This window comes from Oncorhynchus keta, chromosome 35 (assembly GCF_023373465.1).
Source record: "Oncorhynchus keta strain PuntledgeMale-10-30-2019 chromosome 35, Oket_V2, whole genome shotgun sequence".
Classification (NCBI taxonomy): Eukaryota; Metazoa; Chordata; class Actinopteri; order Salmoniformes; family Salmonidae; genus Oncorhynchus; species Oncorhynchus keta.
This window is the reverse complement of record NC_068455.1, coordinates 11,690,384-11,713,676: the sequence shown is the minus strand read 5'-3', so window position 1 is coordinate 11,713,676 and position 23,293 is coordinate 11,690,384. Positions and strand designations below refer to the sequence as shown.

Genomic DNA, 23,293 nt, shown 5'->3' with positions numbered 1-23,293 from the left:
CTCTGCACAGTACGTATCCTCTCCTCTGGGTCCCTCTGCACAGTACGTATCCTCTCCTCTGGGTCCCTCTGCACAGTACGTATCCTCTCCTCTGGGTCCCTCTGCACAGTACGTATCCTCTCCTCTGGGTCTCTCCGCACAGTACGTATCCTCTCCTCTGGGTCCCTCCGCACAGTACGTATCCTCTCCTCTGGGTCCCTCTGCACAGTACGTATCCTCTCCTCTGGGTCTCTCTGCACCGTACGTATCCCTCCTCTGGGTCTCTCTGCACCGTACGTATCCCTCTCCTCTGGGTCTCTCTGCACCGTACGTATCCTCTCCTCTGGGTCTCTCTGCACCGTACGTATCCTCTCCTCTGGGTCTCTCTGCACCGTACGTATCCTCTCCTCTGGGTCTCTGCACCGTACGTATCCTCTCCTCTGGGTCCCTCTGCACAGTACGTATCCTCTCCTCTGGGTCTCTCTGCACCGTACGTATCCTCTCCTCTGGGTCTCTCTGCACAGTATGTATCCTCTCCTCTGGGTCCCTCTGCACAGTACGTATCCTCTCCTCTGGGTCTCTCTGCACAGTACGTATCCTCTCCTCTGGGTCTCTCTGCACAGTACGTATCCTCTCCTCTGGGTCTCTCTGCACCGTACGTATCCTCTCCTCTGGGTCTCTCTGCACAGTACGTATCCTCTCCTCTGGGTCCCTCTGCACAGTACGTATCCTCTCCTCTGCGTCTCTCTGCACCGTACGTATCCTCTCCTCTGGGTCCCTCTGCACAGTACGTATCCTCTCCTCTGGGTCTCTCTGCACAGTACGTATCCTCTCCTCTGGGTCTCTCTGCACCGTACGTATCCTCTCCTCTGGGTCTCTCTGCACCGTACGTATCCTCTCCTCTGGGTCTCTCTGCACCGTATGTATTCTTTCCTCTGGGTCTCTCTCCTGGGATCAACAAAGCTACATCACTGTTTGACTCAAGCAGGTAACACAGCCACACACACACAGCTAAACACACAGCCGCACGCACACACACACACACACACACACACACACACACACACACACACACACACACACACACACACACACACACACACACACACACACACACACACACACACACACACACACACACACACACACACACACACACACACACACACACACACACACACTCAAAATAGAATCAGACTCTGATCTCTACTCATTTAGATGCCAATGGACTATTTCTATAACTCCATTATATGATCCCTTTCTCCTCTACCTCCATCCCCTCTACCTCCATCCCTTTCTCCCTCTACCTCCATCCCTTTCTCCCTCTACCTCCATCTCCCTCTACCTCCATCCCTTTCTCCCTCTCCCTCCATCTCTCTACCTCCATCCCTTTCTCCCTCTACCTCCATCCCCCTCTACCTCCATCCCCCTCTACCTCCATCCCCTCTTCCTCCCCCATCTCTCTCTACCTCTGTCTCCTCTCCCTCCATCTCTCTCTACCTCTGTCCCCTCTCCCTCCATCCCCTCTACCTCTGTCTCCTCTACCTCCATCCCCTCTACCTCCCCATCTCTCTCTACCTCTGTCTCCTCTCCCTCCATCTCTCTCTACCTCTGTCCCCTCTCCCTCCATCCCCTCTACCTCCATCCCCCTCTACCTCCATCCCTTTCTCTCTCTACCTCTATCCCTCTACCTCCATCCCTTTCTATCTACCTCTGTCCCCTCTCCCTCCATCTCTCTACCTCCATCCCTTTCTCTCTCTACCTCCATCCCTTCTCTATCTACCTCTGTCCCCTCTCCTCCATCTCTCTACCTCCATCCCTTTCTCTCTCTACCTCCATCCCCTCTACCTCCATCCCCTCTACCTCCATCTATCTCTACCTCCATCCCTTTCTCTCTCTACCTCCATCCCCCTCTCCCTCCATCTCTCTCTACCTCCATCCCTTTCTCTCTCTATCTCCATCCCCCTCTACCTCCATCTCTCTCTACCTCTGTCCCCTCTCCCTCCATCCCTCTCTACCTCCATCCCTTTCTCTCTCTACCTCATCCCCCTCTACCTCCATCCACTTCTCCCTCCATCTCTCTCTACCTCCATCCCTTTCTCTCTCTACCTCCATCCCCCTCTACCTCCATCTCTCTCTACCTCTGTCCCCTCTCCCTCCATCTCTCTCTACCTCCATCCCTTTCTCTCTCTACCTCATCCCCCGCTACCTCTATCCCCCTCTCCCTCCATCTCTCTCTACCTCCATCCCTTTCTCTCTCTACCTCCATCCCTTTCTCTCTCTACCTCCATCCCCTCTCCCTCCATCTCTCTCTACCTCCATCCCTTTCTCTCTCTACCTCCATCCCTTTCTCTCTCTACCTCCATCCCTTTCTCTCTCTACCTCCATCCCCTCTACCTCCAACCCCTCTACCTCCATCCCTCTCATCCCTCCATCCCTCTCTACCTCCACCCCCCTCTACCTCCATCCCTCCCTCTGACCTCATCCCCCAAATACTCTCCAGTTTCTCTCTACCATCATCCCCAGGTGGGTGCTCTGGGAAATGTAGGCAAACAGATGAGTCAGTCAAGGGTCTACCTCATCCCTCTCTCTATAGGTTCTCTCTACCTCATCCCAGTTTATCTCTCCAGGTATAGGTCTGCAGTCTACCTCATCCCTCTCTCCTTCTCTCTCTCCATCCATCCCTCTCTACCTCCATCCTTCTCTACCTCCATCCCTCTCTCTGGTCCCTAGCTCCAACTCGTCCTCTACCACCTCCCTGGCAGGTAGTTCTCCGAAGACCGCTCCCTCTGACTGGGCCGTGCCTCACGCCTCGCGTCTCAAATACAGACAGCAGTTTAACAGCCTGGACAAGCACATGACGGGATACCTCACAGGTGGGTGCTGCTGGGAAATGTAGGCAAACAGATGAGTGGCAGTCCAAGGGTGGCTATAGGTAATGTAGTTTACCTCTGTCAGGTATAGGTAATGCAGTTTATCTCTCAGTCAGGTATAGGTAATGCAGTTTATCTCTCAGCCAGGTATAGGTCATGCAGTTTACCTCACAGACAGGTATAGGTAATGCAGTTTATCTCTCAGTCAGGTATAGGTAATGCAGTTTATCTCTGTCAGGTATAGGTAATGCAGTTTATCTCAGTCAGGTATAGGTAATGTAGTTTACCTCTCAGCCAGGTATAGGTCATGCAGTTTACCTCACAGACAGGTATAGGTCATGCAGTTTACCTCACAGACAGGTATAGGTAATGCAGTTTATCTCTCAGTCAGGTATAGGTAATGCAGTTTATCTCTGTCAGGTATAGGTAATGCAGTTTATCTCAGTCAGGTATAGGTAATGTAGTTTACCTCTCAGCCAGGTATAGGTCATGCAGTTTACCTCACAGACAGGTATAGGTAATGTAGTTTACCTCAGACATGTATAGGTAATGTAGTTTACCTCACAGAAATGTATATGTAATGTAGTTTACCTCACAGACAGGTATATGCAATGCAGTGGACCTCAGACATGTATAGGTAATGTAGTTTACCACACACATGTATAGGTAATGTAGTTTACCACACACATGTATAGGTAATGTAGTTTACCACATACATGTATAGGTAATGTAGTTCGCCACAGACATGTATAGGTAATGTAGTTTACCTCACAGAAATGTGTAGGTAATGTAGTTTACCTCAGACATGTATGGGTAATGTAGTCACAGACAGGTGGGTCACTGGATATTACAGCTATATGAGAGATGGTTGATGTAAATGAAGCCGTTAGCTTGGTGAAGAAAAGGAAGAAACTACAGCAGACTATTGAAGGTACAGTGCAGTCTAAAATGTCATGTGTTTTGATCTACATCCACTGGCCAGTTTATTAGGCACAGTAAGGTACCTAATTGTTACACAGAAATGATTTAGATATTGAGATAAACATGAGATAAATATGGCTGACCTTTTTAAGATGCGCCTTGTGATAGGTTGATAGAATTGCATTCTGGGTCTTTTTTTTTTTTTTTTTTTTTTTTTTACTGTCAAATTCAATCAATCAAGGTTATGCCAAAAGGCGACAAGGGAAGTCATTTATTTCAGTTATGAGAAATGGACTGAGGTTGCTTTGTTCTGTGTGTTTCAGGTCCGCAAGTGAGGAATGCCATGGCAACCACTCTGCTCACTCATACACAGCTGGCCACCATCTGGTGAGTACACCTTCATCATCAACTTGTACCTGTATAAGAACGTTTGACCACAGTAGTGTGTGTGTGTGTGTGTGTGTGTGTGTGTGTGTGTGTGTGTGTGTGTGTGTGTGTGTGTGTGTGTGTGTGTGTGTGTGTGTGTGTGTGTGTGTGTGTGTGTGTGTGTGTGTGTGTGTGTGTGTGTGTGTGTGTGTCAGGTCCCTGGCTGATGTAGATAAGGATGGGACGCTAAGAGGAGAGGAGTTTATTCTGGCCATGCATCTAGTGGACGTGGCCAAGACCGGACGACCCTTACCACACACACTACCGACAGATCTAATTCCACCATCAGAGAGGTACACACACACACACACACACTACCAACAGATCTACTACCACCATCAGATATACACTCACTCACACTCACTGTTTCTTGTAGGGGTTCTGTGAATGGAACCAGTTTGTCTCTCTATGCTGGCATCACAGAAGAACTGGAGGCTGAGCCACCACAGAAAACCAAAAACAACCGTACGTACACACTCACACATTCACACAGTCTCACTCACACACTCTCATACTCTCACTTACACTCTCTGTCTGTCTCTGTCTCTTGCGTCTCTCTCTCTCTCTCTGTCTGTCTGTCTTTTTCTCTCTCTGTCTCTGTCTCTTTCTTCTTTCTCTATCTGTCTCTTTGTCTGTCTGTCTCTTTCTCTGTCTGTCTGTTTCTTTCTATCTCTCTCTCTCTGTCTGTCATTCTGTCTGTCTGTCTGTCTGTCTGTCTGTCTGTCTGTCTGTCTGTCTCTTTGTCTCTCTGTTTGTCTGTCTGTCTGTCTCTTTCTCTTTGTCTCTCTGTTTGTCGGTCTGTCTGTCTCTTTCTCTCTCTGTTTGTCGGTCTGTCTGTCTCTTTCTCTCTCTGTTTGTCGGTCTGTCTGTCTCTTTTCTCTCTCTCTGTTTGTCGGTCTGTCTGTCTCTTTCTCTCTCTGTTTGTCGGTCTGTCTGTCTGTCTCTCTTTCTCTCTCTCTGTTTGTCGGTCTGTCTGTCTCTTTCTCTCTCTGTTTGTCGGTCTGTCTGTCTCTTTCTCTCTCTGTTTGTCGGTCTGTCTCTTTCTCTTTCTCATTCCCTTTCTCTTGTTCTTTCTCTCTTTCTTTCTTTCTCTCTTTCCCTCTCATTCGTTCTTTCTCTCTTGTTCTCTTTCTCTCTTTCTCTCTCTCATTCCCTCTCTCGTTCTTTCTCTCTCTTGTTCTCTTTCTCTCTTTCTCTTTCTCTCTTTCTCTCTCTCATTCCCTCTCTCGTTCTTTCTCTCTTGTTCTTTCTCTCTCTCTCTTTCTCATTCCCTCTCTCGTTCTTTCTCTCTCTTGTTCTCTTTCTCTTTTTCTATTTCTCTCTCTCATTCCCTCTCTCGTTCTTTCTCTCTTGTTCTCTTTCTCTCTCTTTCTCTCTCTCATTCCCTCTCTCGTTCTTTCTTTCTCTTTCTCTCTTTCATTCCTTTCTCTCTCTTGTTCTCTTTCTTCTTCTCTCTCTCTTCCCTCTCTCGTTCTTTTCTCTCTTTTTCTTTCTCTCTCATTCCCTCTCTTTTTCATTTTTTTCATTCTCTCTCGTTCTTTTCTCTCTTGTTCTCTTTCTCTTTCTCTCTCATTCCCTCTCTCATTCTTTCTCTCTTGTTCTTTCTCTCTCTTGTTCTCTTTCTCTCTCTCTTTCATTCCCTCTCTCGTTCTTTCTCTCTCTTGTTCTCTTTCTCTTTCTCTCTTTCTCTCTCTCATTCCCTCTCTCGTTCTTTCTCTCTCTTGTTCTCTTTCTCTCTTTCTCTCTCTCATTCCCTCTCTCGTTCTTTCTTTTCTCTTTCTCTTTTCATTCCCTCTCTCGTTCTTTCTCTCTCTTGTTCTCTTTCTCTTTCTCTCTTTCTCTCTCTCATTCCCTCTCTCGTTCTTTCTCTCTCTTGTTCTCTTTCTCTTTCTCTCTCATTCCCTCTCTCGTTCTCTCTCTTGTTCTCTTTCTCTTTCTCTCTTTCTCTCTCTCATTCCCTCTCTCGTTCTTTCTCTCTCTTGTTCTCTTTCTTTCTCTTTCTCTCTCATTCCCTCTCTCGTTCTTTCTCTCTCTTGTTCTCTTTCTCTCTTTTCTCTCTCTTTCTCTCTTTCTCTCTCTCTTGTTTCTTTCCTCTCTCATTCTTTATTTCTCTCTTGTTCTTTTCTCTCTTTCTCTTTCTCTCTCTCATTCCCTCTCTCGTTCTTTCTCTCTTGTTCTCTCTTTTTCTCTTTCTCTCTCTTTCTCTCTCTCATTCCCTCTCTCGTTCTTTCTCTCTCTTGTTCTCTTTCTCTCTTTCTCTTTCTCATTCCCTCTCTCGTTCTTTCTCTCTCTTGTTCTCTTTCTCTTTTTCTATTTCTCTCTCTCATTCCCTCTCTCGTTCTTTCTCTCTTGTTCTCTTTCTCTCTTTCTCTCTCTCATTCTTTCTTTCTCTTTCTCTCTTTCATTCCCTCTCTCGTTCTTTCTCTCTGTTGTTCTCTTTCTCTCTTTCTCTCTCTTTCTCATTCCCTCTCTTGTTCTTTCTCTCTCTTTTTCTCTTTCGCTCTCTCATTCCCTCTCTCGTTCTTTCTCTCTCTTGTTCCCTTTCTCTCTCTCACTCTCTCCATCCCTCTCTCTCTTTCACAGTGTCGTTTGAGGATAAGTTCAAGGCCAACCTGGCGCGAGGGAACGTAGAGCTGGAGAAAAGAAGACAGGCTCTGCAGGATGCACAGAGGAGAGAGGATGAGAAACGCCAGCAGAAGGAGAGGGAGGAGCGAGAGAGGAGAGAGAGGGAGGTCAAGGAGCAAGAGGAGAGGATGAGGAAGGAGGAAGAGAGGAGGATGGAGTGGCAGAGGGAGCTGGAGAGACAGAAAGAGGAGGAGAGGCTGAAGGAGATGGAGAGAAAAGAGGTGAAGAGGCGTGTTCTTTCAGGCACTCTAAATGTCACTGGGTGGGTCGAGCCCTGAATGCTGATTGGCTGTCAGCTGTGGTATATCAGACTGTATACCACGGGTATGACAAGACATTTATTTTGACTGCTCTAACGACGTTGGTAACCAGTTTATAACAGCAGTAAGGCACCTCGGGTGTTTGCGTTGTGCCTAAGAACAGTCGTCAGTCGTGGCCATATACCAAACCCTCGCGGTCCTTATTGTTTAAGTATGAGTGAGTCCGTCCGTGTGTGTGTTCCCCAGGCGGCGCAGCGTGAGCTGGAGCTCCAGAGGAAGGAGGAGCTGGAGAGGAGGAGGAGAGGAGAGCTGCAGCGCCAGAAGAGTCGGGAACAGGAAGACGTCAGCCAACTAAAGGCCAGGAAGAGGAGTCTGGAGATGGAGTTAGAGGCTGTGGTGAGACTCACACATATATTTGACATTTGACTCTCTTATCCAGAGCCACTTAGAGAAGCAATTTTCTTGCTCGAGCTCACTTCGACACGTTTTCCCATCAAGTCGGCTCGGAGAATCAGACCAGTTGCTGGCCCAACACCCTTAACCGCTAGGCTACCTGCCTCTCTACACACACGCATGGACAGAGACTATACACACACACACACACTATACACACACATTATACACACACTACACACACTATATATACATTACCCTTCAAAAGTTTTGGGTCACTTAGAAATGTACTTGTTTTTGAAAGCAAAGCACATTTTTTTTGTCCATTTTAAAATAACATCAAATTGATCAGAAATACAGTGTAGAGATTGTTAATGTTGTAAATGACTATTGTAGCTGGAAACAGCAGATTTTTTATGGAATATCTACATAGGCGTACAGAGACCCATTATCAGCAACCATCACTCCTGTGTTCCAATGGCACGTTGTGTTAGATAATCCAAGTTTATCATTTTAAAAGGCTAATTGCTCATTAGAAAACCCTTTTACAATTATGTTAGCACAGCTGAAAACTGTTGTTCTGATTCAAGAAGCAATACAACGGGCCTTATTTAGACTCGTTGAGTATCTGGAGCATCAGCACTTGTGCGTTCGATTACAGGCTCAAAATGGCCAGAAACAAAGACCTTTCTTCTGAAACTCATCAGTCTATTCTTGTTCTGAGAAATGCAGGCTATTTCATGTGAGGAATTGCCAAGAAACTGAAGATCTTGTGTACTACTCTCTTTACAGAACAGCGCAAACTGGTTCTAACCAGAGTAGAAAGAGGAGTGGGAGGCCCTGGTGCACAACTGAGCAAGAGGACAAGTACATTAGAGAGTCTAGTTTGTGAAACAGACGCATCACAAGTCCTGAACTGGCAGCTTCATTAAATAGTACCCACAAAATACCAGTCTCAACATCAACAGTGAAGAGGCGACTCCGGTATGCTGGCCTTCTAGGCAGAGTTTCAAAGAAAAAGCCATATCTCAGACTGGCCAATAAAAATAAAAGATTAAGATGGGCAAAAGAACACAGACACTGGACAGAGGAACTCTGCCTAGAAGTCTGTATGTCTCTCTCTCCCAGCATAACAAACACAGACAGATCTCTGAGCGGCTGTATGTCTCTCTCTCCCAGGGTAACAAACACAGACAGATCTCTGAGCGGCTGTATGTCTCTCTCTCCCAGCGTAACAAACACAGACAGATCTCTGAGCGGCTGTATGTCTCTCTCTCCCAGCGTAACAAACACAGACAGATCTCTGAGCGGCTGTATGTCTCTCTCTCCCAGCGTAACAAACACAGACAGATCTCTGAGCGGCTGTATGTCTCTCTCTCCCAGCGTAACAAACACAGACAGATCTCTGAGCGGCTGTATGTCTCTCTCTCCCAGGGTAACAAACACAGACAGATCTCTGAGCGGCTGTATGGATCTCTCCCAGAGTAACAAACAAGGAAGGTGCAAAGCAGATCTCTGAGCTGAGCTGGCCAAACACAGACAGAGAGCGGCTGTAGTCTCTCTCTCCCACACAAGCCAGACAGGATCTCAACTCCCTGCAGAGACAACAGACAGATCTCTGGTGTGTATCTGTCTCTTGTCTGTCTGTCTGTCTGTCTCTGTCAGCTCTGTCTCTGTCTTGCCCCTCCAGGGTAATGACAGCATCTACTGCTCCTGTGCTTCCCAGGACAAACCAGACAGATCTCTGAGCTGTCTCTCTCTCCCAGCATAACCCAGCTGACTCCAGAACACACAGACAGACTCAGTGACAAAACTGAAGGACATGGCCCTCCCAGCAACAACACAGACAGGTACTGACTGAGACTGGGTAACAAACACAGACAGATTTGGCTGGGATGTGTAGAAGGAAGGTACTAGTGAGTGTATGGATGGGGTGCCAGACAGGATATCAACTCCCTGCAGAGACAACTAGAGGTGTGTATCTGTCTCTGTCTTTGCCTGTCTGTCTGTCTCTGTCGCTCTGTCTCTGTCTTGCCCCTCCTAATGATGCATCTACTGCTCCTGTGCTTCAGGAGAACCAGAGGAAGCTGTCCCAGCTGACTCCAGAACAGCAGAGACTCAGTGACAAACTGAAGGACATGGCCCTCAACAACCTGCCAGGTACTGACTGAGACTGGGGCTAAGTTTGGCTGGGGTGTAGGCTATACTAGGGTGTATGGATGGGGTGTAAGGCTATACTAGGGTGTATAGATGGGGTGTAAGGCTATACTAGGGTGTATGGATGGGGTGTAGGGCTATGCTAGGGTGTATGGGTGGGGTAGAGCGCTATACTAGGGTGTATAGGTGGGGTAGAGGGCTATGCTAGGGTGTATGGGTGGGGTGTAGGCTATACTAGGGTGTATGGGTGGGGTGTACAGTTGGACTGGGGTATATTATAGGGCTATATTAGGCCATGTTCTACATTCAATCAAACATGATTGAATTGGACTTCCATGTTTGAAGACATACAGTGCCCTCAGAAAGTATTCATACCCCTTGACTTATTCCACATTTTGTCGAACCAGCCTGACTTTTTTTCTCTCTCACTCATCTAAACACAATACCCCGTAATGACAAAGTGAAAACATGTTTATAGAAATGTTTGCAAATTTATTGAAATGAAATACCGTATTATATCTAATTGACATAAGTATTTAAATTCTTCAGTCAATACTTTGGCGTCGATTACAGCTTTGAGTCGTCTATCAGCTTCACACGTCTGGATTTGGGGGATTTTCTCAAGCTCTGTTAAGTTAAATGGGGAGCGGCGGTGAACAGCAATCTTCAAGTCTTTCCACAGATTTTCAATGGGATTCAAGTCTGTGCTTTGGCTGGGCCACTCAAGGACTTTAACATTCTTGTTCCGAAGGCATTCCAGTGTTTCTTTGGCTGTATGCTTGGGGTAATTGTCCTGTTGGAATGTAAATCTTCGCCCCCAGTCTATGGTAGTCAAGAATTTGCCTGTATTTGGCTCCATTCATTGTTCCCTCTGTCCTTACCAGTCTCCTTGTCGCTGAAAAGAATCCCCATAACATGATGCTGCCACCACCATGCTTCACAGCAGGGATGATCTGTGCCTGGTTTTCTCCAGACATGGCTCTTTGCATTCAGGCCAACATTTTTTGTCTCATCAGATCACAGAATCTTTTGCCTAATGCTCTGAGTCTTTTTTCCTTTTTTTAAACTCCCAGGCATGCTGTCATGTGCCGCCTTCTCACGATGGGCTTCCGTCTGGCCACTCTCCCATAAAGCCCAGATTGGTGAAGGGCTGGCTGTAGAGACTGTTGTCCTTCTGGCAGATTCTCCCATCGCAGCCAAGGAACTCTGTAGTTCTGTCAGAGTGGTCATTGGGTTCTGGGTCACCTCCCTTACAAACGTCCTTCTTGCCTGGTTGCTCAGTTTGGTTGGACGGCCAGCTCCAGGCACAGTCTGGATAATTCAAATTTCCCAACGATAGAGACAGCTGTGCTCTTGGAATCTTTCAACACTAGAAATAGTTTTTTTTTCACCCTTCCCCAGATATGTGCCTCATCACAATTATATCTCAGGAGTTCTCCGGACAGTTCCTTGGACGATTGCTACATTTGATATTTACAAAGAATGTTTTCACTTTGTCGTTCTAGGGTATTGTGTGTTGACAAAAATGTGGAACAAGTCAAGAAGTGTGAATACTTTCTGACGGCACTGTAGTGAGTGTTACTAAACATTCCCCTCCTGTCACTCGCTGGGTTGTAAACTCGTCTTCCTGCTGTACCCAGTCTCCACCATATCCACTCTCAAACGCAGCACCAGCCAGAAGGATGGAGCCTGTCGGGACCTGAAGCAACAGCTGGATGCTCTGGAGAAAGAGACGGCTGCTAAACTGGCTGACATGGATCATTACCTGAAGGACATACAGGTATGTACAGACCAGTGCAGCTCAGCTGGTTGTCTACGCCAAAGCCTCAGTTCCTTTTAACACTCACTCTAGTTACTCGCTCAAATGTTGTGGTAAAATGTTGAAGTATAACAGTCTACCTGTATTAAAGTGAATATATGACAGGGCTTTCCGACCCTGTTCCTGGAGAGATACCCTCCTGTAGGTTTTAACTCCAACCCTGTTCCTGGAGAGCTACCCTCCTGAAGGTTTTAACTCCGACCCTGTTCCTGGAGAGATACCCTCCTGAAGGTTTTAACTCCGACCCTGTTCCTGGAGAGATACCCTCCTGTAGGTTTTAACTCCGACCCTGTTCCTGGAGAGCTACCCTCCTGAAGGTTTTAACTCCGACCCTGTTCCTGGAGAGATACCCTCCTGAAGGTTTTAACTCCGACCCTGTTCCTGGAGATCTACCCTCCTGAAGGTTTTAACTCCGACCCTGTTCCTGGAGAGATACCCTCCTGAAGGTTTTAACTCCGACCCTGTTCCTGGAGAGCTACCCTCCTGAAGGTTTTAACTCCAACCCTGTTCCTGGAGAGCTACCCTCCTGTAGGTTTTAACTCCAACCCTGTTCCTGGAGAGCTACCCTCCTGAAGGTTTTAACTCCGACCCTGTTCCTGGAGAGCTACCCTCCTGAAGGTTTTAACTCCGACCCTGTTCCTGGAGAGATACCCTCCTGAAGGTTTTAACTCCGACCCTGTTCCTGGAGAGATACCCTCCTGAAGGTTTTAACTCCAACCCTGTTCTCAGAGAGCTACCCTCCTGAAGGTTTTAACTCCAACCCTGTTCCTGGAGAGATACCCTCCTGTAGGTTTTAACTCCAACCTTGTTCCTGGAGAGCTACCCTCCTGTAGGTTTTCACTCCAACCTTGTTCCTGGAGAGCTACCCTCCTGAAGGTTTTAACTCCAACCCTGTTCCTGGAGAGCTACCCTCCTGAAGGTTTTAACTCCGACCCTGTTCCTGGAGAGCTACCCTCCTGAAGGTTTTAACTCCAACCCTGTTCCTGGAGAGATACCCTCCTGTAGGTTTTAACTCCAACCTTGTTCCTGGAGAGCTACCCTCCTGAAGGTTTTAACTCCGACCCTGTTCCTGGAGAGATACCCTCCTGTAGGTTTTAACTCCAACCTTGTTCCTGGAGAGCTACCCTCCTGTGGTTGGAAAAAAAATCTTACATTTGGACTCATCAGACCAAAGGACAGATTTCCACCAGTCTAATGCACATTGCTCGTGTTTCTTGGCCCAAGCAAGTGGTTTCTTTGCAGCAATTCAACCATGAAGGCCTGATTCATGCAGTCTCATCTGAACAGTTCATGTTGAGATGTGTCTGTTACTTGAACTCTGTGAAGAATTTATTTGGGCTGCAATCTGAGGCTGGTAACTCTAATGAACTTATCCTCTGCAGCAGAGGTAACTCTGGGTCTTCCATTCCTGTGGCGGTCCTCACGAGAGCCAGTTTCTTCATAGCGCTTGATGGTTTTTGCGACTGCACTTTAAGAAATGTCCTGGATTGACTGACCTTCATGTCTTAAAGTAATGATGGACTGTCGTTTCTCTTTGCTTATTTGAGTTGTTCTTGCCATAATATGGAATTGGTATTTTACTAAATAGGTATTTTACTAAATAGGGCTATCTTCTCTATACCACCCCTATCTTGTCACAACACAACTGATTGGCTCTAACGCATTAAGAAGGAAACAAATTCTACTAATTAACTTTTAACAAGGCACAGCTGTAAATTGAAATAGATTCCAGGTGATTACCTCATGGAGCTGGTTGAGAGAATGGCAAGAGTGTGAAAAGCTGTCATCAAGGCAAAGGGTGGCTACTTTGAAGAATCTCAAATATAAAATATATTTTGATTTGTTTAACACTTTTTTGGGGGGTCTCTACATGTTTCTATACGTGTCATTTTATAGTTTTGATGTCTTCACTATTATTCTACAAATTATTCTACACTATTATTCTAGTAAAAAATAAAGAAAAACCCTTGAATGAGTATGTGTCCAAACAGTTCTGACTGGTACAGTACTGTACTATATATATATTTCTCTCTCTTGTTGTCTAAACCACTCCGAGTTGTCCAACCCTCTCATCCCAGTGCTCGCTGTGCCATCCTGTTAGATCCTTTGCTGTCACCAGTTAATAAAAGAAGTGTAGTGTAAATGTAATGGATCGTGTTGTGATTCTGAATGTGTGACCGTGTGACTATGTGGTGAAATGTGCCCTCTTGTTGATGTGGTAACATCAGGAACTGAGAGAGAACCAGCGGAAACAGCAGTCGGCTCTGGATAAACTACGGAGCATCAAAGAGGACAAAGGGAGAGAACTGGAGAGACAGAGGGAGCAGGAGGAGAGGAAGAGGAGGGAGGTGGAGGAGGAGAGGAAAAGGAGGGAGGAGGAGGAGAGGAGAGAGGAGGAGGAGGCCAAAAGGTGAACAGCTCTCCCCTCTGCCTAACACACAGACATGCTCAAGCATTATCTGGTCTTTGACATAGGCCTGTCTGTCTTTTCCCTATCTCCTCTCTCTCTCTCTCTCTCTCTCTCTCTCTCTCTCTCTCTCTCTCTCTCTCTCTCCCCAGGCGTATTAAGCTCCAGAAGGAGCGTCAGTGGCAGGAGAAGCTGAAGAGAGAGGAGGAGGAGAGACAGAGGAGGCTGCAGGAAGAAAGAGAGGCCAAACTGAGAGAGGAGGAGGAGAAGGAGACACAAGCCCGCCTCTTAGCTGCTAAAGAAAAGGTAGAACGAGAAAGCAGAGAGGAGGAAGAGGAGAGGAAAAGGAGGGAGGAGGAGAGAAGACAGGAGGAAGAAGAGAGGAAGAGGAGGGAGGAAGGGGAGAGGAAGAGGAGGGAGGAGAGGGAGGAAGAGGAGCGGAAGAGGTTAGAGGAGGAGAGGGAGGAAGAGAAGAAAAGGCAGGAAGAGGTGGAGAGCAAGAGGTGTGAGGAGGACAAGAAGAGATTGAAGAGGAAGGATGAGGAGAGGAGGAGGCAGCAGGAGGAAGAAGCGAAGAGGAAGCTGGAGGAGGAGAGGAGAAGCAGAGAGGAGGAGGTGGCGGCGTTGCGCCAGCAGGGGCGTGCAGGGAAAACAGACATCCACGACAAACTGTCAGCCCTTCTTGGAGGACTAGAGGAGAGGAAAGGTAAGGAGGAACCACTAGACTATTAAACTGTTCTATTAGACCTTTATTAGGATATGGAAAACTGATAGCCACGTGGTTGCTCTGGTCAATTTGAGATTATTATATTTTAAAATGTTAACTGAGGTGACATCATGAGGTGCTGCTGTGTGATTGGCTGTTCCAGGCGGTCTGAAACCCCAGGCCACAGAGCACAGGAAGTCTGCGATGCTCACTTGCTTCCGGGCGCTCTACCCTTTCACCGCTCGCAACCTGGAAGAACTCAGCTTTGAAGCCGATGAGGTCATTGAGGTTAGAACCATACGGATGACAATTTATTTCTGGATTTAATTCTACACTCTGCTTCTCTGTTGTCTGACTGTTGTGTGCCAATTCATCTGTTTGTGTGTGTCTAGGTGGATGAGAGTACGGAGCGAGAGCAGGGTTGGCTGTTCGGGAGTCGTCAGGGGAAGATGGGCTGGTTCCCAGAGAGTTATGTAGAGAGACATTTCAAATCAGAGAGACCTGCTACTGTTACTACCACTGCACAGGCCCTCAAACCACAGCTCTCCACCCCCATCAACACAGGGTAGGTTGGATAACACACACACACACACACACACACACACACACACACACACACACACACACACACACACACACACACACACACACACACACACACACACACACACACACACACACACACACACACACACACACACACACACTGTTTCTAGCCATAGGTATTTCTCATAGGTGTGGAGCGTGTAACCTTTCCTCAACCCTGATGAGACATTGATATGGTGATTCATGTAAATACTGTACTGCTGACTGAAAAGTTCATGACCTCTAAACCTTCGTGTCTTCCAGGAAACCCGGGGGAGATGCTTCTATGTCAACAGGACAGAACTCCGCCTTCACGCCTACACACGCCCCTCACCCCACCCCCTCGGAGCAGGTACAGGTAGAGAAGGAGTGGGAGGAGCCAATTGAAGCCAGGGTAGTGTTGGTTCTGTTTTTCTGTGCTCTGTTTTATTTACTTAACGTATAAGGAACACTCAATGTGCACTTATAAATCATAATTTTAATCAAAATACAGCTGTAGACAGAAGTCAAAGCTCAAACATCACACATAAACTGATGTCTCTTCTTAGTTTTCTTATAGCCCTTCCCCACCCTGTTCTCAGAGAGCTACCCTCCTGAAGCTACCCTCCTGTTGTTCTGCACCTGAAGGTTTTCTTATAGCCCTTCCCAACCCTGTTCTCAGAGAGCTACCCTCCTGAAGCTACCCTCCTGTTGTTCTGCACCTGAAGGTTTTCTTATAGCCCTTCCCCACACTGTTCTCAGAGAGCTACCCTCCTGAAGCTACCCTCCTGTTGTTCTGCACCTGAAGGTTTTCTTATAGCCCTTCCCAACCCTGTTCTCAGAGAGCTACCCTCCTGTTGTTCTGCACCTGAAGGTTTTCTTATAGCCCTTCCCAACCCTGTTCTCAGAGAGCTACCCTCCTGCTACCCTTGTTCTGCACCTGAAGGTTTTCTTATAGCCCTTCCCAACCCTGTTCTCAGAGAGCTACCCTCCTGTTGTTCTGCACCTGAAGGTTTTCTTATAGCCCTTCCCCACCCTGTTCTCAGAGAGCTACCCTCCTGTTGTTCTGCACCTGAAGGTTTTCTTATAGCCCTTCCCAACCCTGTTCTCAGAGAGCTACCCTCCTGTTGTTCTGCACCTGAAGGTTTTCTTATAGCCCTTCCCAACCCTGTTCTCAGAGAGCTACCCTCCTGTTGTTCTGCACCTGAAGGTTTTCTTATAGCCCTTCCCCACCCCCTGTTCTCAGAGAGCTACCCTCCTGTTGTTCTGCACCTGAAGGTTTTCTTATAGCCCTTCCCCACTACTGACCAATTTGACCCAACAGTGGGTAGGTAGGTGGTCAAAATGGCCAGTATGGAGATTTAATGGCTCCACCACATTTTCTAAACCCAGAGGTGCAATATAACAAGATATTCGGGAATGCTTGTGAAGCAGACCAGCCCGGGATTTGAGGTTAGAGAGTTCAATGAGATATATATATATATATATATATCATTATATATAATTATTTTTTTTAAATGTATTTAACCTTTATTTAACTAGGCAAATACTTACATACAATGACGGCCTACCGTGGAACAGTGGGTTTAACTGCCTTGTTCAGGTGCAGAACAACAGATATTTACAGTGTCAGGTCAGGTCAGGGATTCAATCCAGCAACCTTTCGGTTTGGCCCAACACTCTAACCACTAGGCTACCTGCTGCCCCATTATAGTCTAAAACAACTATTAATCAATGAGAAAAGTGAAACATCATTTTCTCTGTATCTAACGTAGATCTGAGCTGTTGTCTGACGTAGTTGAACAAGCTAATACCCCAACTTCCTTTTCATTTTTGTCAAAAACAACTTTTATATGGAAGGAGTGTCTTTTGATTTGATGACCTTCTGCAGTCCTGCGCGAGACAACTGTTAGACCTGATGACGTGTTTCTGCGTATGAGCTTAGCTAGTCAATGTCGCCATGACATCGCCTACAAGTGTGATCATAACACCGCACACAGATCATGTTGCTACGCGACCGGACGGATTCCACTACCATGACTACCTTGGATTTAAAAAGGAAACGACTGGTGTTAGGAATATGATTACACTGATCTAGTACTTTTTGATCCATGAGTGAAAAACGTATTGTTTTATTACCTACAATATCCCAATTTAAATTTGCTATCTACCTTCTGCTATCTACCTCTCTCTCTCTTTCCCTCCCTCAATCTTATCTCCCTCCATCCTTCCTCCTCTTGCTCTAGGTGGTGGGTAACCTGCAGGCCCAGGCTCGGTGTTCATGGACAGCTAAGACAGAGAGCCATCTAAACTTCAGTAAGGATGATTTGATCTGGGTGCTGGAGCAGCAGGACAGCTGGTGGCTGGGGGAGCTCAACGGGGTTCAGGGCTGGTTCCCCAAAACATACGTCACACTCCTGGGAGACAATGACAACACCACTGCGTAAATACATACATACACACGCACGCGTACACCCCCAAATCAAAACAGATTACCGTCCATTTCGAATCCCACCGTACCTTCTCCGCTATGCAATCTTTTTTCAGAGCTGGTCATTGTTGCACCTCAGTCATGCCCAAGGTCCTAAACGATATCATAACCGCCAGTGTTAAGAGACAATACTGTGCAGCTGTATTCATCGACCTGGCCAAGGCTTTCGACTCTGTCAATCACCACATTCTTATTGGCAGACTCAACAGCCTTAGTTTCTCAAATGACTGCCTCGCCTGGTTCACCAACTACTTCTCAGATAGAGTTCATTGTGTCAAATCGGAGGAGGGCCTGTTGTCCGGACCTCTGGCAGTCTCTATGGGGGTGCCACAAGGTTAAATTCTTGGACCGACTCTCTTCTCTGTATACATCAATGATGTTGCTCTTGCTGCTGGTGATTCTCTGATCCGCCTCTATGCAGATGACACCATTCTGTATACTTCTGGCCCTTCTTTGGACACTGTTTTGACAACCCTCCAGGCAAGCTTCAATGCCATACAACTCTCCTTCCGTAAACTCCAACTGTTCTTATATGCAAGTAAAACTAAATGCATGTTCTTCAACCGAACACCTGCCCGTCCGTCCAGCATCACTACTCTGGACGGTTCTGACCTAGAATATGTGGACAGACTCACATTAAGCATCTCCAATCCAAAATTAAATCTAGAATCGGCTTCCTATTTCGCAACAAAGCATCCTTCACTCATGCTGCCAAACATACCCTCATTAATCTGACTATCCTACCAATGTCGTTTGTCTCGTCTCAGCCTGACGTATTCTCCCCCAAATGAAGTGGAGGCCTCAGATGCTGCTCAACTGGAAGGTACTCCTCTCGCTCTCTCTCTTTCTCTCGCCCTCTTTCTCTCGCCTTCTTTCTCTCGCCCTCTCTCTCGCCCTCTCTCTCTCTCTCTCTCTCACGCCCTCTCTCACGCCCTCTCTCTCTCGCCCTCTCTCTCGCCCTGACGCTCTCTCGCCCTTTCTCGCACTCTCTCGCCCTGGAGCTCTCTCGCCCTGACGCTCTCTCGCCCTCTGTCTGTCTCTCTCTCGCCCTCTGTCTGTCTCTCTCTCGCCCTCTGTCTGTCTCTCTCTCGCCCTCTGTCTGTCTCTCTCTCGCCCTCTCTTTGTCTCTCTCTCGCCCTCTCTTTGTCTCTCTCTCGCCCTCTCTCTGTCAATTCAATTCAATTCAATTCAAGGGCTTTATTGGCATGGGAAACATGTGTTAACATTGCCAAAGCAAGTGAGGTAGACAACATACAAAGTGAATATATGAAGTGAAAAACAAGAAAAATTAACAGTAAACATTACACATACAACAGTTTCAAAACAGTAAAGACATAACAAATGTCATATATATATATATATATATATATATATATATATATATATATATATATATATATATATATACACAATGTACAAACAATTAAAGGACACAAGATAAAATAAATAAGCATAAATATGGGTTGTATTTACAATGGTGTTTGTTCTTCACTGGTTGCCCTTTTCTCGTGGCAACAGGTCACAAATCTTGCTGCTGTGATGGCACACTGTGGAATTTCACCCAGTAGGTATGGGAGTTTTTCAAAATTGGATATGTTTTCGAATTCTTTGTGGATCTGTGTGATCTGGGGAAATATGTCTCTCTAATATGGTCATACATTGGGCAGGAGGTTAGGAAGTGCAGCTCAGTTTCCACCTCATTTTGTGGGCAGTGAGCACATAGCCTGTCTTCTCTTGAGAGCCATGTCTGCCTACGGCGGCCTTTCTCAATAGCAAGGCTATGCTCACTGAGTCTGTACATAGTCAAAGCTTTCCTTAATTTTGGGTCAGTCACAGTGGTCAGGTATTCTGCCGCTGTGTACTCTCTGTGTAGGGCCAAATAGCATTCTAGTTTGCTCTGTTTTTTTGTTAATTCTTTCCAATGTGTTAAGTAATTATCTTTTTGTTTTCTCATGATTTGGTTGGGTCTAATTGTGCTGTTGTCCTGGGGCTCTGTAGGGTGTGTTTGTGTTTGTGAACAGAGCCCCAGGACCAGTTTGCTTAGGGGACTCTTCTCCAGGTTCATCTCTCTGTTTGTGATGGCTTTGTTATGGAAGGTTTGTGAATCGCTTCCTTTTAGGTGGTTGTAGAATTTAATGGCTCTTTTCTGGATTTTGATAATTAGTGGGTATCGGCCTAATTCTGCTCTGCATGCATTATTTGGTGTTTTACGTTGTACACGGAGGATATTTTTGCAGAATTCTGCGTGCAGAGTCTCAATTTGGTGTTTGTCCCATTTTGTGAAGTCTTGGTTGGTGAGCGGACCCCAGACCTCACAACCATAAAGGGCAATGGGCTCTATGACTGATTCAAGTATTTTTAGCCAAATCCTAATTGGTATGTTGAAATGTATGTTTCTTTTGATGGCATAGAATGCCCTTCTTGCCTTGTCTCTCAGATCGTTCACACCTTTGTGGAAGTTACCTGTGGCGCTGATGTTTAGGCCAAGGTATGTATAGTTTTTTGTGTGCTCTAGGGCAACAGTGTCGAGATGGAATTTGTATTTGTGGTCCTGGTGACTCGACCTTTTTTGGAACACCATTATTTTGGTCTTACTGAGATTTACTGTCAGGGCCCAGGTCTGACAGAATCTGTGCATAAGATCTAGGTGCTGCTGTAGGCCCTCCTTGGTTGGTGACAGAAGCACCAGATCATCAGCAAACAGCAGACATTTGACTTCGGATTCTAGCAGGGGAGGCCGGGTGCTGCAGACTTTTCTAGTGCCCGCGCCAGTTCGTTGATATATATGTTGAAGAGGGTGGGGCTTAAGCTGCATCCCTGTCTAACCCCACGACCCTGTGTGAAGAAATGTGTGTGTTTTTTGCCAATTTTAACCGCACACTTGTTGTTTGTGTACATGGATTTTATAATGTCATATGTTTTACCCCCAACACCACTTTCCATCAGTTTGTATAGCAGACCCTCATGCCAAATTGAGTCGAAGGCTTTTTTGAAATCAACAAAGCATGAGAAGACTTTGCCTTTGTTTTGGTTTGTTTGGTTGTCAATTAAGGTGTGCAGGGTGAATACATGGTCTGTTGTACGGTAATTTGGTAAAAAGCCAATCTGTCTCTCTCTCGCTCTCTCTCTGTCTCTCTCTCGCCCTCTCTCTGTCTCTCTCTCGCCCTCTCTCTCTCTCTCTCTCGCCCTCTCTCTGTCTCTCTCTCGCCCTCTCTCTGTCTCTCTCTTGCCCTCTCTCTTGCCCTCTCTCTCGCCCTCTCTCTGTCTCTCTCTTGCCCTCTCTCTCGCCCTGACGCTCTCTCGCCCTGACGCTTTCTCGCCCTCTCTCGCCCTGACGCTTTCTCGCCCTCTCTCGCCCTGACACTCTCTCGCCCTCACACTCTCTCGCCCTGACGCTCTCTCGCCCTGACGCTCTCTCGCCCTGACGCCCTGACGCTCTCTCGCCCTCTCTCGCGCTCTCCCTCTCACTCTCTCACCCTCGGTCTCTCGAGAGGTCATGGTTTGTATCATCCAATAAGAATGTCTCTCTGAGATGTCATGGTTTGTATCATCCAATAGAATATCTCTCTGAGAGGTCATGGTTTGTATCATCCAATAGAATATCTCTCTGAGAGGTCATGGTTTGTATCATCCAATAAGAATGTCTCTCTGAGAGGTCATGGTTTGTATCATCCAATAAGAATGTCTCTCTGAGAGGTCATGGTTTGTATCATGCAATAGAATATCTCTCTGAGAGGTCATGGTTTGTATCATCCAATAAGAATGTCTCTCTGAGAGGTCATGGTTTGTATCATCCAATAAGAATGTCTCTCTGAGAGGTCATGGTTTGTATCATCCAATAGAATATCTTTCTGAGAGGTCATGGTTTGTATCATCCAATAAGAATGTCTCTCTGAGATGTCATGGTTTGTATCATCCAATAAGAATGTCTCTCTGAGAGGTGATGTTTTGTCTCACCAATCAGAGTACATGGCGCTGTACACCTATGAGAGCCCAGAGCATGGCGACCTGACGTTTAGAGAGGGTGATGTGATCCTGGTGACCCAGAGAGAGGGAGAGTGGTGGAGTGGAGGCATCGGAGACCGCACTGGAGTGTTCCCTTCTAACTACGTCAAACCCAAAGAGACCGACGTAAGATATACACACACACACACACACACACATCCTTGACTTTAACTTGTATCTGACCTTTTTTCTATAACTTGTTACTTCAGACATCCAGCAGCCCAGGGAAGCCAGGACAGCCTGGGAAGAAGCCAGGTGAGTCAACTGGAGAAATGCATATCCACACTCTGTTCCTTTCAACACTTCCTCTAAATCTGATGTTACTCCCTACATTTGTGTGCGTGCGTGCGCGTGCGTGCGTGTGTGTGTGTTTGTGTGTGTGTGTGTCTGTGTGTGTGTGTTTGTGTGCGCGTGCGTGTGTGTGTGTCTGTGTGTGTGTCTGTGTGTGTGTGCGAGCGTGCGCATGTGTGTGTGTGAGCGTGCGCATGTGTGTGTGTGTGTCTGTGTGTGTGTCTGTGTGTGTGTGTGTGTGTTTGTGTGCGCGTCTGTGTGTGTGTGTGTGCGTGCGTGCGTGCGCGTGTGTCTGTGTGTGCGTGCGTGCGCGTGTGTCTGTGTGTGTGTGTCTGTGTGTGTGTGTGTGTGCAGAGTTAGCCCAGGTGAGCAATGCCTACACGGCCACAGGAACAGAGCAGCTCAGCCTTGCACCAGGACAGCTCATCCGCATCCTCAGCAAAGATTCCTCCGGCTGGTTGCTCGGAGAACTGCAGGTTGGCTGATTGATTGATTAATGGTTGTTTTAGACTCTAATGAAATAAGGCAATATGATTTTGGCTGTGTTGATTTACAGTTATTGAATTAAGATCTGATCTGATTGGTCAAAAGACCAATTAGTGAAAACAACATCAGAATTTGGCTACCTGTCTAAATGCAGCATTAGATTGATACATATGATTGACTGATTGTTTGGTTGACTGATTGTTTGGTTGACTGGTTGACTGATTGTTTGGTTGACTGGTTGACTGATTGTTTGGTTGACTGATTGTCTGGTTGACTGATTGTCTGGTTGACTGGTTGACTGATTGTTGTCTGGTTGACTGGTTGACTGATTGTCTGGTTGACTGATTGTCTGGTTGACTGATTGTGTTGACTGATTGTCTGGTTGACTGATTGTCTGGTTGACTGATTGTCTGGTTGACTGATTGTCTGGTTGACTGGTTGACTGATTGTTTGGTTGACTGATTGTCTGGTTGACTGATTGTCTGGTTGACTGATTGTCTGGTTGACTGATTGTCTGGTTGACTGATTGTTTGGTTGACTGATTGACTGGTTGACTGGTTGTCTGGTTGACTGATTGTTTGGTTGACTGATTGACTGGTTGACTGGTTGTTTGGTTGACTGGTTGACTGGTTGACTGATTGTTTGGCTGACTGATTGTTTGGTTGACTGATTGACTGGTTGACTGGTTGACTGATTCACTGATTGACTGGTTGACTGGTTGACTGATTGACTGGTTGACTGGTTGACTGATCTCTCTCGGTCTCTAAGGCGCGAGGAAAGAAGCGTCAGAAGGGTTGGTTTCCTGCCTCACATGTCAAGATGCTGGGATCTAACAGCGGCAAGTCCACTCCAGCACCTCTACCAGGTAACATACACACACACACACCTTT

The 23,293-nt window shown here is 46.7% G+C and overlaps 2 protein-coding genes and 1 long non-coding RNA gene across 53 annotated transcripts in view; 2 read left to right on the top strand and 1 right to left on the bottom strand.

Moving 5' to 3' along the window:
* LOC127915632 (intersectin-2-like) overlaps positions 1-8,965 on the top strand; it is a 49,532-nt gene extending 40,567 nt beyond the window's left edge. Inside the window, exons 8-14 of the mRNA XM_052495855.1 lie at positions 2,713-2,855; positions 4,097-4,160; positions 4,355-4,492; positions 4,576-4,664; positions 6,783-7,045; positions 7,331-7,480; positions 8,912-8,965. Of these exons, the coding sequence (XP_052351815.1) occupies positions 2,713-2,855; positions 4,097-4,160; positions 4,355-4,492; positions 4,576-4,664; positions 6,783-7,045; positions 7,331-7,480; positions 8,912-8,965 (901 nt within the window). The remainder of the gene's footprint in view (positions 1-2,712; positions 2,856-4,096; positions 4,161-4,354; positions 4,493-4,575; positions 4,665-6,782; positions 7,046-7,330; positions 7,481-8,911) is intronic.
* On the bottom strand, positions 1,249-2,383 carry LOC127915842 (uncharacterized). 7 transcript variants are annotated; one of them, XR_008092493.1, is made up of 4 exons: positions 2,296-2,365; positions 1,843-2,264; positions 1,361-1,414; positions 1,276-1,324 (listed from the first exon to the last, which is right to left on the bottom strand). It is a non-coding gene; the product is annotated as an uncharacterized LOC127915842 (long non-coding RNA). The 7 variants fall into 7 exon arrangements; XR_008092491.1 differs by having other exon boundaries at positions 1,249-1,414; positions 2,340-2,383; XR_008092490.1 differs by having other exon boundaries at positions 1,249-1,414.
* A 452-nt stretch (positions 8,966-9,417) lies between the features above and the next one.
* Positions 9,418-23,293, top strand: part of LOC118376555 (intersectin-2-like) — a 46,680-nt gene continuing 32,804 nt past the window's right edge. For 44 of the 45 annotated variants that reach the window (XM_052496451.1, XM_052496495.1, XM_052496497.1 and 41 more), the window contains exons 1-14: positions 9,418-9,451; positions 9,550-9,637; positions 11,275-11,414; positions 13,682-13,863; positions 14,013-14,566; positions 14,730-14,854; positions 14,959-15,131; positions 15,416-15,509; positions 17,377-17,573; positions 18,389-18,444; positions 21,586-21,752; positions 21,836-21,881; positions 22,272-22,393; positions 23,172-23,268. In XM_052496451.1, the coding sequence (XP_052352411.1) occupies positions 9,616-9,637; positions 11,275-11,414; positions 13,682-13,863; positions 14,013-14,566; positions 14,730-14,854; positions 14,959-15,131; positions 15,416-15,509; positions 17,377-17,573; positions 18,389-18,444; positions 21,586-21,752; positions 21,836-21,881; positions 22,272-22,393; positions 23,172-23,268 (1,975 nt within the window). In that variant the 5' untranslated portion in view covers positions 9,418-9,451; positions 9,550-9,615. The remainder of the gene's footprint in view (positions 9,452-9,549; positions 9,638-11,274; positions 11,415-13,681; positions 13,864-14,012; positions 14,567-14,729; positions 14,855-14,958; positions 15,132-15,415; positions 15,510-17,376; positions 17,574-18,388; positions 18,445-21,585; positions 21,753-21,835; positions 21,882-22,271; positions 22,394-23,171; positions 23,269-23,293) is intronic. The other variant, XM_052496499.1, reaches the window with a different exon arrangement.